This window comes from Dendrobates tinctorius, unplaced genomic scaffold (genome assembly GCF_039654945.1).
Source record: "Dendrobates tinctorius isolate UK_male_01 unplaced genomic scaffold, ASM3965494v1 ptg000071l, whole genome shotgun sequence".
Classification (NCBI taxonomy): domain Eukaryota; kingdom Metazoa; phylum Chordata; class Amphibia; order Anura; family Dendrobatidae; genus Dendrobates; species Dendrobates tinctorius.
This window is the reverse complement of record NW_027361739.1, coordinates 16,713,830-16,729,792: the sequence shown is the minus strand read 5'-3', so window position 1 is coordinate 16,729,792 and position 15,963 is coordinate 16,713,830. Positions and strand designations below refer to the sequence as shown.

Here is a 15,963-nt window from a genome sequence, read left to right as displayed (position 1 = left end):
AGCTGGGATATGACCCAGCATAGCCTGAAGCAATGTGGAAGTCAGCGTATCTATGGACTGTGACATAGATGCGGCCCATACCGGCATGTCAGTGGAGTTGAAACAGTGACAGGAGCCTCTTGGGGCACTGACCCAGCATTTTGGGAACAACTCTAGCAGTACGGTGCATGTTGCCACTGGGAAGATTGGCTTTGCAGGCTGAACAGACTGCGTAACAGCAGATAAACCTGTTTTTTTTTCCTTCGGACCTGGAGACCGACATAGAATAACCTGCCGGCACTCAGTGCACTATGACCAAAAAACCTTACAGGGGTGGCTATGCAGAGGAGCGCTATAGGGAACCTATAGGGAGTCTGCGTCCACAGCAGGATAATATCCTGCTGTGCCTTACCCCACCGGTGTGCTCCTAGATCCGGCGCCAGCAGAAAAACTTCGGTTCTGCGCCCCCTGGAGACTGTGCAGCGTTCTTGAGCAATATAACACTACTACTCTCTTCCCTGAAGTAAAAAGGTGGGAGGGAGGTGGGGCGGAGAGCAGAAAAAGGGCGCGCAGTCAAAACCGCGCCTTCCTGGCTCGATCCGCCCCCTGTATGACGCTGTGCAGCGTCATTATCATCATCCAGGGGGGCAGGCCGGGGGCGTTAACAATGGCGGCGGCTTCGGCCGAAGCCGCGGTCTAAAGTACAAAATCCTGCCCGGGAAGGGCTCCAGAGCGGCGCGGTAGTCCGGAGGGGGGCGGAAAACGAACCAAAACCCCCCCCCGGATGAGTGCCATATCGCCCGGACGCCCTTATATACGCAGCGCAGCCCTGTGAAGGGTCTTTTTGACCCCTTTAGAGGGCTGACGCTGCCGCAGGGACAGGAATCCCTGCATACTGTGGCCCAAATATGACAGCCCCCGGCCCCATAGCAGACCACAGCAGTGCTGGGGCTACAATAAAGTTAGCGCTGCAAACGCAGCTCCTACCTGTGGCGTCTCAACCTAACATCCCTAGAGGGGGTTAGGGAGGGCGCTTCACCGCCATCAGGAGGAATTCTTCCTCACCTCAGCCTCAACCCAAAAAAGCCCAGGGCCTGGGGAAGGAGGGGGGGTTCTCGACCTCGAACCATGCACCCGAAGGGCTGGGGAGGGAGCGACATGGGGAAGAGCCATCTCTACCTCAACCGGGTACCGCTAAAAAGAGGACCGAGGAGGGAGCCATGCCGGGAGTCTCAGAGAGACCCTCTTTTCTTCATTTGTGTCAAGAAGAATCTTCTTAGGTGTGCCTCCTTGCGACACTAAGCAAAAACTGAGGTAAGGCGGATGCCGCCCAGGGGTGTATACTGTGGAGGAGCCAGAGCCAAATCTTTTTCAGATTAAGCATAGTGTCACCTCCTAGTGGACAGAAAGCATAACACCCAAGGTCCTGTGTCCCCCAATGAGGCGACAGAGTAAAACACAGGACTGCGCTCGGTTATCTCCCTACACTTGTCGTTACCTCCTCTCTGCGTGCGTATCACAGGTAGAGTAGCAACCCTGGTAGCTCGGACATAACATCTACCATTATCCCGGCGAGTCAGCGGAAGGGTGAGACCCCGTAATGTGCACCATCTTGGGGTATTTGTTGGGATTGCTCTGTTTATTAAACCACAACGCCCAATAGCAAAGTATTGCCACACTGTTTTACGCTAACCCTGCGTGTTGTTTGTGTAGTATTTGTCCACGGGGAGAGAGCGCGGGTGTTCAGTGTATGAACACTGGTCCATGCAGTCTTCCTAAAGGCAGCTGGGCCAGCGGACGAGAGCACCCACTGACCCCTTTTCTCCACAGGCTTCTTATGGCTTGCTTTCAACGATGGCTTTCCTCTTGCCACTCTTCAATTAAGGCCAGATTTGTAGAATATATGTCTAAAGCCACGTTCACAAGTTCAGCATTTTACAGCAGTATTTGTAAGCCAAAATCAGGAGTGGAACAATCGGAGGAAAAAGAATAGAAACATGTGCTCCACTTCACTGCATTTTTCACCCAATTTTGGCTTACAAATACTGATGTAAATACTGACCAAACACTGAACGTGGCCTAATAGTTGTCTTATAGATAGATTTTCGCAGTTCTTCCAGGGTGACTATGGGCCTTTTGGCTTCTTGTCTAATTAGTGCTCTCCTTGCTTAGGCTGTCAGTTTATGTGGACAGCCATGTCTTGGTTTGCAGTTGTGCCATACTCCTTCCATTTTTGATGATGGATTGAACAGTGCTCCGTGAGAAGTTCAGAGCTTTGGCCATTTATTTATTTTTATAACCTAACCGTGCTTTACTCTTCTCCACAACTTTATCCCTGACCTGCCTGGTGTGTTACTTGGTTTTCATGGTGCAATTTGATACGTAATGTTCTTAAAGAAACCTCTGAAGCCTTCACAGAACAGCCGTAGTTATACTGAGAATAAATCACACACAAGTGGACTTTAGAAGGCAACACTCCATCCACAAATAATCTGAAGTAATATCTCTTACTGTTGTGCTCGTCGCAGTAATTTATTTATATATTTACCTGACAAAGGAGACTCTTCGAATACTTTGTGTTTTTGGGCATAAAAGTATTTACACTGATTTTTCTGGCTAAACCGGTACCACAATATAATCACTTTATTGCACATTACACAAGTGGACTCAATTTACTAATTATGTGACTTCTGGAGGGCATTGGTCACTCAGGATTTTATTTAGGAGTATCAGACTACAAGGGACTGAAAACAAATGCATGTCACTATTTTCAGATTTATATTTTTAAAATATTTAGAAAAGCAAGTATCATTTCCTATACGTTTCACAAATTCTTGTTACTTTGTGTTCATTTATCACATAAAATCCCAATAAAACACACAAGTTTGTTGGTGTAACGTGAAAATAAATTTGGAAAAGTGTAAATACTTTTCAAGGCACTGTATATCATTAACAAGTGCCAAGTATATAAATAGTCAATTTAGTGGTCACACAAGACGTCTCCTTTTGGTGTCTCTCTCAGGAGTCTCAACGGCTTCATCCTCTCCCAGAGGAGAAACCATGTTTAATAAAGGGTCCTCTGAAGCACGGCCAAACAGAGACAGGAGTAATGCGACGCCAAAGCCGGTGGCTCTCTCCCCCTGCAGACAGATCAGAATACATGTGTGAATATGGAGAATAATGAAGATTTTGGTTAGGTACAGCTTTAGATACTCCATTGTATTATACTGAGGCAGTGCAATAATTACGGTGTATATAATAAAACATGTATGTGCCAATATGCCTCAGAAATGCAGAATGCCAGCACAATGACTTGTTCTAGGGGTGCACAACCTGCTGCCCAGGTGCGACCTCCAACCATCGGGTCATAGACGCTCTTCTCCAGAGTGAGCAGGAATGGATATAAGGGGTGCACTGTGTTTTAATCTCTGGAGTGCACATATAGTGGTGAAATACAGATGTCCTGGCTTCTGTATAGCACAGAAAGGGGTCGACAAGGAGGAGACATGGCTACAGCTATGCGCGAGTGCTGCTATATTCATCAAAAGAGAAATTATGGGAGTAGTGGACAGATTTCTTAGGGCGCCACGCTCAGACACAGGAAACCAGCTGGGTCAAATGACTGTAATCTTTAGTCTCCTACGCTATACACCATGGTCGGGAGGAAGGTGCTGCAGCCCTCCAGGATTGTTGGCTTCCAATGTTCGCTCTTAATGCTGTGCCTGGTTTGTGTAACCACAGGAGGAGAGTGTGTTACCTCTCCCTCCACCATTTACTGTGTTTGGGGTGACTTTCACATGAAGCATTCTCTCCTTGCTTATGTTTTGCTATACTCATCATAGTTTATGGGAAAAGAGAAGAGGAAAAATTACAGTAGAGCGCAGCATGCATGGTTTCTTTCTGTCCAAATTGCAGACAGTGGGAGAAGGGGGATCAGTAACCTCCTGATAAATGGGAGTCCTAAAAACAGAACTATCTGCGTTAATGGCTCTGAAGGTAATGACCCCTAATATTAAAATCTGGGGTTTGTTCAATGTGACAATATTGTTCTCGGACCAAAAGCGGTTCTGTGCCACAGATCATGGCTCAGAAAAAAAATCTAAAATCGACATACAGCAATTAAATGAACATATATTAACAAGTGGATTGCTGAATATTTCACCCACTAGAGGAGATTTAAAAAGGTTTTTAACTGAACATTGAATTTTGATCTTTGCCTGTGGCAGACCAGTGTACTCCCTTAGGGACAGTCATCAGACTTCCCATTCCACTGAATTCCTGATATTTTTCCTCTTGTCATGTCATCAAACTCCACTCCAAGTATGATGGAAGGGGCTGGTTTCATTATTACCTTTTGGTAACTCATACAACCGACCCTCTGTAGGTGATCACACTGGTCGGTAAGAGGCAATAGTCCACTAAAAATCATTACTTGAAAACCCTTTTAAGTGGAGCAAGAACCACAGCAGCCACATTAAGAGCTTATGTTAATGAGAGGAAAATTGAGTGCCTCCACTTGACCTTTTATCCAGTTTTAATGAAATAGCGTTCATTTTAGTGGGTGACATGCGCAACATTTTCCAAGATCTGCAATTTATAAAGAAGGCTGCAGAAATTAGAAAACAAAGTGTAGATTTTCCACCAACTCTTCAACATGTGACTACACAGTTGTGCTCAAAAGTTTACTTACCCTGGCAGAATTTTTACTTTCTTGGCCTTTTTCAGAGAATATGAATGATAACACCAAAACTTTTTCTCCACTCGTGGTTAGTGGTTGGGTGAAGCCATTTATTGTCAAACTACTGTGTTTTCTTTTTTTTAAATCATAATGACAACCCAAAACATCCAAATGACCCTGATCAAAAGTTCACATACCCCATTTCTTAATACCATGTATTGCCCTCTAACATCAATGACAACTTTAAGTCTTTTGTGGTAGTTGTGGATCAGATTCTTTATTTTCTCAGATGGTAAAGCTATGCACTCTTCTTGGCAAAAAGCCTCCAGTTCCTGTAAATTCCTGGGCTGTCTAGCATGAACTGTGCACTTGAGATCTCCCCAGAGTGGCTCAATGATATTGAGGTCAGGAGACTGAGATGGCCACTCCAGAAGCTTCACTTTGTTCTGCCGTAGCCAATGACAGGTCAACTTGGCCTTGTGTTTTGTATCGTTGTCATGTTGGAACGTCTAAGTACGACCCATGCGCAGCTTCTGGGCCGATGATTGCAAATCTGCTTCCAGCATTTGCTGATAATGTGTTGCATTCATCTTTCCTTCAACTTTGACCAAGTTTCCTGTGCCTTTGTAGCTCACACATCCCCAAAAGTATTAAGTTACGTACCGGTAATTGTATTTTTCGGAAGCCCATGAGAGCACCACGAGAGAGGGGATCCACCCTTCGGGAACAGGAAACCTACAGATACAAAAGGGCGGCACCTCTCCCACACATCAGTTGGATTACAGAGCTTGAGAGGCTACCATGGTTAGTACATCGCATATACACAATATATACAACCTATCTATCCTATTTACAATTCTTTAAACCATCTCCCACATAAGGTGAACTCCCGAAAACAATCCTCTAAAGGGGTGCACCCTTATACGTGAACAAGGGAGGGAACTAAGGGTGCTGTCATGGGCTTTCGAAAAATACCGTTACGTAACTTAATACTTTATTCGGACTCCCATGACAGCACCACGAGAGAATTACAGAGATGTAAACTAATTTAGGGAGGGACTACAGCCTGCAGCACCCTTAGCCCAAAGGTGAGATCTGAGGAGGCACCCATGTCTAACAGATAGTGGTTAAAAAAGGTGGCAGGAGATGACCAGGTGGCCGCCTTACATATCTGGTCAATTGATACTCCCGATCTCTCTGCCCAGGATGATGCCATGGCACGAGTGGAATGCGCCCTCAGGTTCTGTGGAGCCGGACCGCCACCTGCTGTGTAGGCAAGAGAGATAGCCTCCCTAATCCACCTCGCTAACGTGCGCTTTGACACTCTATACCCTTTCCTGGGACCTTGGAAGGATAAAAATAATGCATTCTCCTTCCTCCAAGGATCTGTGGCTGCTAAATATTTAAGTAGGCATCTCTTAACATCTAGAGCCTGAAGTTTTTGTTCTTTAGGATTGGTTGGATTAGGGAGGAAGGAAGGCAGAACTATTTCTTGTGTCCTATGAAAATGAGATGCTACCTTGGGAAGGTATGCCGGGTCTGGCCTTAGGATTACTCTATCCTGTAAGAATTCTGTGTAAGGGGGCAATCTGGAAAGTGCCTGTATGTCGACTATTCTACGTGCAAATGTTATTGCTACAAAAAAGGCTGTCTTAAGTGATATCATTTTTAGTGAAGCAGAATCCAGAGGTTCAAACGTTTTTTCTGTCATGGCTGTCAGGACTAAATTTAAGTCCCAAGGTATACACCTATCTTTGAGTATGGGTCTCGATCTGGTAACTGCCTTAATGAATCTCGCAACCCAATGGTTACCGGCAATGTCGCATGCAAATAGGGCCCCTAAAGCTGAAACCTGTACTTTCAATGTACTAGTGGAAAGGCCCAACTCGAGACCCCTCTGGAGGAATTCTAGAATCTGTTTTACGGGTATTCCATCCCTGATATTAAACTCAAAGGTGGACAGGAATCGCCTCCAGGTTCTAGCATAGATACCTGTGGTGGTTTGTTTCCTACTTTTTAGGAGTGTATCGATTACATTTTTTGAGAATCCTCTATCCCTCAATAGTGTCCTCTCAAACACCATGCCGTCAAACGGAGTCCCGCTACTTGTGGGTGGTTGACTGGCCCCTGGTAGAGGAGATCTGGAAGGTTCGGCAGTACCCAGGGATCGCTTACTGACATGGTCCTCAACCATGCAAACCAGGTCCTTCTGGGCCAGAAGGGGGCAATCAATATGACTCTTGCCCCGTCTTCCCTGATCTTCCTCACTACCAGAGGTAGAAGGTTCAAAGGCGGAAAAGCATAAGCCAGCGAGAAGTCCCATTCTATTAGGAGGGCGTCCACGGCCAGTGGATTTTCCCTGGGATTTAGGGAACAGAAAGTTTTTTCCTTCCTGTTTTCTTTGGTGGCAAAGAGGTCCACCTCCGGTTGACCCCATTTGCGGACAATCTGGTTGTAGATGTCTGAGTTTAAAGCCCATTCTCCCTGCTTTAGGGCCCTGCGGCTTAGAAAGTCTGCCTTCATGTTGTCTTTTCCGCTGATGTGGAGCGCGGTTAAAGATAGAAAATTTTTCTCTGCTATCTGAAGGAGACGTTCCGCTATCCGCATCAGGGCATTGGAGCGGGTTCCACCTTGGTGGTTGACATAGGCTACTGCTACCTGGTTGTCCGAGAGTATCCTCACATGATGGCCCTGTAGATACATAATGAGTTTTTTAACGGCCAATTCAATCGCCAGCAGCTCCCTCTGGTTAGATGAGGTCTCATCATCCGAGTCCCACTGTCCCTGTACCACTATGTCCCCCATATGGGCCCCCCAACCCCAAGGACTAGCGTCTGTGGTTATTACGCGGGTTATCTATATCACCCAGGGCACCCCCGAGGCTAAATTTCCGACATCGAGCCACCACCTAAGAGATGTAATAGTTGAGGGGCTTAGCAATACTTGACCCTGCAAGAAGCCCTCTAAGGTTCTGCTATTAACCAGGACGTCTTTCTGAAGGGCCCTAGTGTGGAATTGTGCCCACTTGACCGCTGGGATACATGAGGTTAGGGAGCCTAACAGGGACATGGCCTGCCTGAGGGTCATGGAGGGTCTATCGATTGCACGAAGAACCTGCTGCTGTATCTGCTGTAATTTATCTACGGGTAACAGACACTGCTGAGCTTCTGAACTTAACAGCAAGCCTAGAAACTTCTGGACCTTTAAGGGCTGAAATCGGGACTTCTCGTAATTTATTATCCATCCGAGGTTCTCTAATCTGGACTTAGCTTTTTTTTATCTGAGATAGACAATGGTCCACTGAATTTCCCACAATCAAAAAATCATCTAAGTATGGGATAATTCAGATGTCAACTTCCATAACTTCGGCCACTATTTTTGTAAATACCCGGGGCGCTGCTGAGAGACCAAAGGGAAGGGCTCTATATTGATAATGACGGATTATACCGTCTATTGATACCGCCACTCTCAGGAACTGCTGGAAATCTGCGTGGATGGGCACATGATAGTATGCGTCTTTCAAGTCCACGACCGCCATAAAACACCCTTCAAACAGCATCTTTATTGTAGAATTAATGGACTCCATTTTAAAGGTGCGTTTAACCAAAAATTCATTAAGGAAACGTAAATTAATAATTGTTCTGAATGTTTTATCCGGTTTTTGGATTAGGAATAAGGGAGAGTAGAACCCTCTTCCTCTCTCAGAACGTTTTTCAGACACAGGTTCAAAACCTCTGCTTCTAAAGCCGCTTGCTCGAGGGGTGAAGACCTTAAGGGTGTTGGTTTAAAGGTATCCCGTGGGACTTGAGTGAACTCCAACCTGAGTCCGGTGGATATCACATTCCGCACCCAGTCACTATTGGTGACCTGTAGCCATGCTGGGAGGAAGGATGACAGTCTACCCCCCACGGGAATTGCTAGTCATTGGTTCTGTCTTTTTCGCTCTCTCGACGAGCGTCTGAACATGAAGCCCGTACCTCTTCTCCTTCTATCCTCCCATCTGGGACGGTCTCTATTAGGTGAAGGGTTACGCCTTCTCCCTTGACCGAATCTCCTTCTATTAAACGGACGTCGGTAAGATGCGGACCAAAGATTTGGGAATTTTTTCTTATCATCCCCGGCCTTCTCCAGCAGTTCGTCCAGGACTGCTCCGAATAAATATTCCCCCTCACACGGGATAGTACAGAGTTTCGCCCTGGACTGAATATCTCCCGGCCAGCACTTTAGCCACAGGGCTCTCCGAGCCGCATTAGAGAGTCCTGCTGCCCTGGCGGCCATTCTGACTGCATCAGCCGAGGCATCTGCTAGGAAGGCTGCGCCATCCTGGATTATTGGTAGGGCCCCAAGGATTGCCTGTCTAGATGTTCCTTGTTTTAACTGCGACTCTAACTGGTCCAACCAGACCATCATGGACCTGGCCGTGAAAGTTGATGCTACTGCTGGTCTTAAGGAACCGGCTGCCATCTCCCAGGTATTTTTAAGGAAGGTATCTGCCTTCCTGTCTAGAGGATCTTTAAGGGACCCCATGTCCTCAAAGGGTAGTGAGGATCTTTTCGATGCTTTCGCAATAGCTGCATCTAATTTGGGAGCCTTGTCCCAAGTATTCATTGCTGAATCGTCAAAGGGATATCTCCGCTTGAGGGCTGGTGGTAGTGACCCTCTTTTATCTGGCTTTTTCCACTCTCTGCGGATGAGATCCTGAATCTTTTTGTTTAGTGGGAAGACGCTACGCTTCCTCTGCTCCAGCCCCCCCGAACATCACATCCTGCATGGATAATTGAGGCTTCGGCTCCTCCACCTCCATTGTCCCTCTGACTGCTTTTACCAATTTGTCTACTCGGTCAAGCGGCAGGCAAAACCAACCAGAGTCCTCTTCTGAGGAGGACGAGGGAGATGAAATATGGGAGTCCTTACTTCTCCTCCACTCTGTCGAGGAATCCGACTCCACCGGGTCCTCACCCCTTAAACTCTCTGGTTGGGACAGGGATTTTAGGGTTTCCTTCATCTCTGCCCTTACTATATCCCTTAAACACGCCGCTACTGCGTGCGACTCCTCTGCCAGTCTGCTGGATACAGGGGGGACACAACTTTTTGGGGCATGAGTCTGGTAACGGGCATGCACAGAGTGCGCATTCCCTGTGTTTGGTTTTACTCGCTTTCTTCCCCTAGAATAAAACACAGAAGGAGGCCCCGTCACTGAGTGAACATTCACGAAGATCACTTACCAGTGCCACAATCAAGTACCGGAGAATGAGGGGGATTTTTCTCAGTCGATGCTCCTGTCCGCCTAGAGGAGCCTTTGACTGGATTGGTCACTTCGTCCCGGACGCTCCTTACTGTCACGGGCCTCTTTCTTCTTCTGTTTGACCTGTCTATGGTCATCCAGGAGCGGCAGTGAAGATTGTCGCTGTTGCCGCCGTTGCTGCTCCTGATCGCTCTCCATTCCTGCTCGCAATAATGTGGCCAAGGCAAGGCACCCATCTAGGGTCCTGCCTATATACCCCTCCTCCGGACAGATTTCCTCCTGCCGCACCCTCCCCCTAATAGGGCCCCCCTCCCCAGCTGGCGCCGATTTGGGCAGGGGAGCCGGCGCTTACCGGCGTCCTCCCGATGGGCGCCGCCATCTTGGCTCCCCGCGCCTGCGCAGTGGCGCCGCCGACCCAGAAGAGCCCCCAGGCTCCGCCCCCTGACGTCACCGCGACTCCGACATGCCCTGCAGCTGCGCCGGCCCCCCAAACCTCCGCGATCGCGCCGCCGGAGCTGGGAGCCCCCGGGGGCATACTTACCGGCGGCGGCCCACATATGGAGACGGACCTCCTCCGGACGCCGCTCCCTGCTGTATCCACCACCGCCGTGCCACCCATCCTGGGCCACCGTGGCATCCGGCCTGGTGCGGAGCTCCTGGAGAGGTAGGAGACCCCCTCGCTACCTATACCGGCCGGCCTGGGATCCGGTCTGTAGGATCCCGTCCCCTCAGGAACAGGAAACCAACTGATGCGTGGGAGAGGTGCCGCCCTTTTGTATCTGTAGGTTTCCTGTTCCCGAAGGGCGGATCCTCTCTCTCGTGGTGCTGTCATGGGAGTCAGAATAAACATCAGGGATCCACCTCCGTGCTTTACAGTAGGAATGGTGTTCCTTTCATCACAGACCTTGTTGACCGTTCTCCAAATTTATGGTTGTGGCCAAAGAGTTCAATTCTGGTCTCATCACTCCAAATTACCTTGTTCCAGACATTTTGAGGCTTGTCTCTGTGCTGTTTTGCGTATTGTAGGCAAGATACTTTGTGGCATTTGCACAGTAATGGCTTTCTTCTGGCGACTCGACCATGCAGACCATGCTTCCTTATTGTCTATCTTGAAACAGCCACACCACTAGTTTTCAGCTCATGTTATTTGTGGGTTTTTCTTTGCATCCCGAACAATTTTCCTGGCAGTTGTGGATGAAATTTTTGTTGGTCTACCTGACCTTTGGCTTTGTTTTTACAGAGCCCTGATTTTCCATTTCTTAATTACAGCTTGAACACTGCTGACTGGCATTATGAAGTCCTTGGATATGTTTTTGTATCCCTTTCCTGTTTTATACAGTTCAACTACCTTTTTCCGTAGATCCGTTGACAATTCTTTTGCTTTCCTCATGACTCACAATCCAGAAACGTCAGTGGCTTGATGAAAGATGCAAGAGTCTGTTTGGATCCCAGAAACTCACAGCTTTTATGCACACACACTGATTACAAGCAAACAGGTCACAGATGAGGATGTTACCTTTAGTAGTCATTTATACCCATTTGTGTCAACTTCTGTGCATATTATCAGGCCCAAATCACCAGGGTATGTAAACTTTTGCTCAGGGTCATTTGGATGTTTTGGGTTGTCATTATGATTTAGAAAGAGAAAACACAGTAGTTTGACAAACAATAAATGGCTTCACCCAACCACTAATCATGAGTGGACAAAAAGTTTTGGTGTCATCATTCATATTCTCTGAAAAAAGGCCAAGAAAGCAAAAATTATGCCAGGGTATATAAACTTTTGAGCACAATTGTACACTGAAGGTTGGTAAATACTCACCGCATGAACAGGGGACGCTATATCAACATGCACCCAAACTCCGGGCCAGTCAAAACCAAGGTGAGATGCAATAAAGAGGCCAGCACATGAACTCTGCGCATTCTCCCGGTCCTAGAAGATTACAGAAAATTATCAGTGTCAGACCCTTATACTGCAGATGTAAGACAATCTAATGATAAGAAACCATTGATAAAGGAGTGCAACACCCCATCATTCTCCTGCACTTACTGCCACAGAGTTCTTCATATCAGCCAAAGCAGAAGAAAACTCATTAAAGTGCAGCTCTGGACAGTAAACCAGTGGGTGAACCAGATCTCCACACTTACGGCCAGCCTTCACACAGGCCAATTCCCATTCCTCACTATTGGTTAGTATTGCAGCGTGATATTTGCCAGTAGCAATACCCTGAAAGAAATAAACAAAGCTTAAGTCCATCTTAGTATTAAAATGGCAGCCTTACTGCAAACACAACCAGAAGAACAATATGTAAACCCACCAGTCTCACCTGAGCACCCGTCAAAGTCGCCATATCCAGAATGATATCTGCATTTAGGTCCTTGCAGGCATAAGACACCCCATCAGCCAGCACCAGCCTCCCTTCCGCATCAGTATTGTTAATTTCAACCGTTCTAGGTTAAGAGATAAAAAAAGGAAAAATAAATAAAAATGTCATAATAGGGTCCTTATTATGTGGAATTTTAACTACCCAGACATTCAATGGGACATAGAATCTTCTGGTTGTGCTAAAAGCTGCAAAGTTCTAATCCACAGTTCAGTACAACTACCTCTCTCAGCTGGTAGATGAACCAACCAGGGGAGGAAATCTGCTGGATCTGGTTCTGCCAATTAGACCAGATACAATTTCAGATCTACAGGTTTGGGAGCATTTTAGAAGCATCGACCATAATATGGTAAGTTTCAATGTCATTTTCCTTCACACATTCAAAAACACAAAAACCTGGAACTTTACGAAAGCTGATTTCAACAATTTAAGGGAAGAGCTTAAGCAAGTAGACTGGGACCATGTCGTGGTAACTGGGGATACCGAATATAAATTGGGCATGTTTAAGGGTATACTACTACTAGAGATAACTGCTATAACTAGTTTAAACACAAGAAGAAGTATGATTGTGTCTGAGCAAATTAAAAACTAACAAATCCCCCGGCCCAGATGTTATTCATCCATGGATACTGAGAGAATTGAGATCAGTAATTGACAGGCCACTGTATCTCATATTCTTAGACTCTCTTGGAACAGGGGTGGTGCCACAAGATTGGAGGATGGCTCACGTGGTACCAAATAGAAAGTATATAATCCTACAGAAAAAAAGTGAGTAATAGCTCTCAAATCACAAACAAAGGATATAAAGTAAGAGAAGACAAGTCGTTGTGACAAAATGCAAAAAAGTCTTTATTAATAAGTCTCACATAAATACAACGGGCATATAGCCCTATTAGAGCAAACAAGATAGATAGATATATATATATATATATACTGTATATATATATTTTCTCTCCTCTTCTTCCTCTTTCTCCTCTTATATAAATTAATAAAGCATAACTAATGCAAAGAAAAAAAGTTTTTTCAAAAATAAAATACAATGAAAAACCCTGCATGCAAGGGGAGAGATAAAAAAGAAGGTAATATGAAATGGATCACAACGAATAAAGTTCAATTGCATGATTGAGCCCATTTGGCAGCAAACTATCCAATGTAAAAATCCACCTAGACTCAACCCTCGACATACTCTTAATGTAATCCCCACCCCTCGGATTTTTTCGAACTTTTTGAATGCCAAAAAAGGTGGACCCCATACATGTCTTGCCATGTTTCTACATGAAATGGCGGGACAGCGGATGTCCTAAAAATCCCTTAGAGATATTGTCCAGGTGTTCCTTTATTCTCTCTTTGAGTTTTCTTTTCGTACGACCAACATACAACCAATTACAGGGACATTTTACTATATAAATAACCCCCGTGGAATGGCATGTCAAGTTGTCCTTAATATGGAACATCTCAGTTTTCTCCATATTCCAAAAAGTAGTCTGCGTGACTCTCTTGTTTTTCACACGCACACAACATGAACAATTGCCACACGGAGTGAAGCCCCCAGTAGTGTTAGAATGTTTCCCATTTAGTGTATTACTACCCTTAATCAAACCCTTCTTCTGGGTGGGTGCTAACAAATTGCCAATATTTTGGGCCCTTCTATAAACAAACCTAGGTTTTTCAGGTAAAAATTCACCCACCAATTTATCTTTCTTTAGAATAGGCCAATATTTCTGAATGATCTTAGTGAAAACTCTGGGATTATTATGAAATTGAGTGATAAAGGGTAGTTTGCCAATCTCTTGTTTGATATCTGGAATATCCAAGACCTGTTTCTCTCCATTGATCAGCCTGCTCCTAGAAGCCGATTTTGCTAAAAGTCTCGCTTGATCTACAATGGATGCATCATACCCTTTTTCTGCAAATTGAGCTTGTAAAAAATTGGCTTCAGTATCAAAATCACTATCCTTAGTACAATTGCGTTTAATGCGCCGCCAATATAATAATGCCTCTCTTAAATGGCCATTATGAAAAATTTTGGACTCCTCCCAACAAATAAATTTGCATAACTTGGGGCAAATTTTGTGCCCATAGCTGTGCCCCAAGTTTGCAAATAAAACTGATTACAATAAATGAAATAATTATGTTTTAAAATGAATCTAATGCTATCTACTATAAATGATATTTGAATGGGGTTGAAAATCTTGGATTTATGAAGAAAATAGTCAGCAGCATCACACCCTTTTTCTTGGTCAATGACAGTGTATAAGGACTTGATATCCAAGGTACCCAAAAAACAATTATGAGCCCACTTAACCAATTCCAAACTTTTGATAGTATCTCTGGTGTCCTTTAAATAAGCCGGGAGCCTAGACACACAAAGTTGTAAATGCGTGTCTACATATTCTGACAGATTTGCAGTGAGACAATTAATCCCAGAGACTTTTTTTTGCAGAAAAAGGGTATGATGCATCCATTGTAGATCAAGCGAGACTTTTAGCAAAATCGGCTTCTAGGAGCAGGCTGATCAATGGAGAGAAACAGGTCTTGGATATTCCGGATATCAAACAAGAGATTGGCAAACTACCCTTTATCACTCAATTTCATAATAATCCCAGAGTTTTCACTAAGATCATTCAGAAATATTGGCCTATTCTAAAGAAAGATAAATTGGTGGGTGAATTTTTACCTGAAAAACCTAGGTTTGTTTATAGAAGGGCCCAAAATATTGGCAATTTGTTAGCACCCACCCAGAAGAAGGGTTTGATTAAGGGTAGTAATACACTAAATGGGAAACATTCTAACACTACTGGGGGCTTCACTCCGTGTGGCAATTGTTCATGTTGTGTGCGTGTGAAAAACAAGAGAGTCACGCAGACTACTTTTTGGAATATGGAGAAAACTGAGATGTTCCATATTAAGGACAACTTGACATGCCATTCCACGGGGGTTATTTATATAGTAAAATGTCCCTGTAATAGGTTGTATGTTGGTCGTACGAAAAGAAAACTCAAAGAGAGAATAAAGGAACACCTGGACAATATCTCTAAGGGATTTTTAGGACATCCGCTGTCCCGCCATTTCATGTAGAAACATGGCAAGACATGTATGGGGTCCACCTTTTTTGGCATTCAAAAAGTTCGAAAAAATCCGAGGGGTGGGGATTACATTAAGAGTATGTCGAGGGTTGAGTCTAGGTGGATTTTTACATTGGATAGTTTGCTGCCAAATGGGCTCAATCATGAAATTGAACTTTATTCGTTGTGATCCATTTCATATTACCTTCTATTTTATCTTTCCCCTTGCATGCAGGGTTTTTCATTGTATTTTATTTTTGAAAAAACTTTCTTTCTTTGCATTAGTTATGCTTTATTAATTTATATAAGAGGAGAAAGAGGAAGAAGAGGAGAGAATATATATATATATATATATATATATATATATATATATATATATATTTTAACAAAAAGATCTCTCCTTGCTTTCCCTTAGTAAAGAAGGACTGCCTCCTTGCATATTAATCATTGTCAGAATTAAAATATTTTGGGGTGCTTAGAGTTTGTTTTATTCGTAATTTAATTGGTTTTAATTATTTAACACCTGGTTTTAAATTGTTTCACTTGAATAAAGTTTAGTTATTTATTGATTTTTAGTAATATTCAGCCTGAGGGTATTACGTCATATAATGG

At 44.7% G+C, this 15,963-nt stretch overlaps 1 protein-coding gene across 2 annotated transcripts in view; it reads right to left on the bottom strand.

Moving 5' to 3' along the window:
• Positions 1-2,650: 2,650 nt before the first annotated feature.
• NPEPL1 (aminopeptidase like 1) overlaps positions 2,651-15,963 on the bottom strand; it is a 31,390-nt gene continuing 18,077 nt past the window's right edge. The window contains exons 9-12 of one of the 2 annotated variants that reach the window (XM_073582453.1): positions 12,221-12,353; positions 11,953-12,129; positions 11,725-11,835; positions 2,651-3,119 (exon numbers count right to left, since the gene is read on the bottom strand). In XM_073582453.1, coding sequence (XP_073438554.1) covers positions 2,967-3,119; positions 11,725-11,835; positions 11,953-12,129; positions 12,221-12,353 — 574 coding nt within the window. In that variant the 3' untranslated portion in view covers positions 2,651-2,966. The remainder of the gene's footprint in view (positions 3,120-11,724; positions 11,836-11,952; positions 12,130-12,220; positions 12,354-15,963) is intronic. The other variant, XM_073582455.1, reaches the window with a different exon arrangement.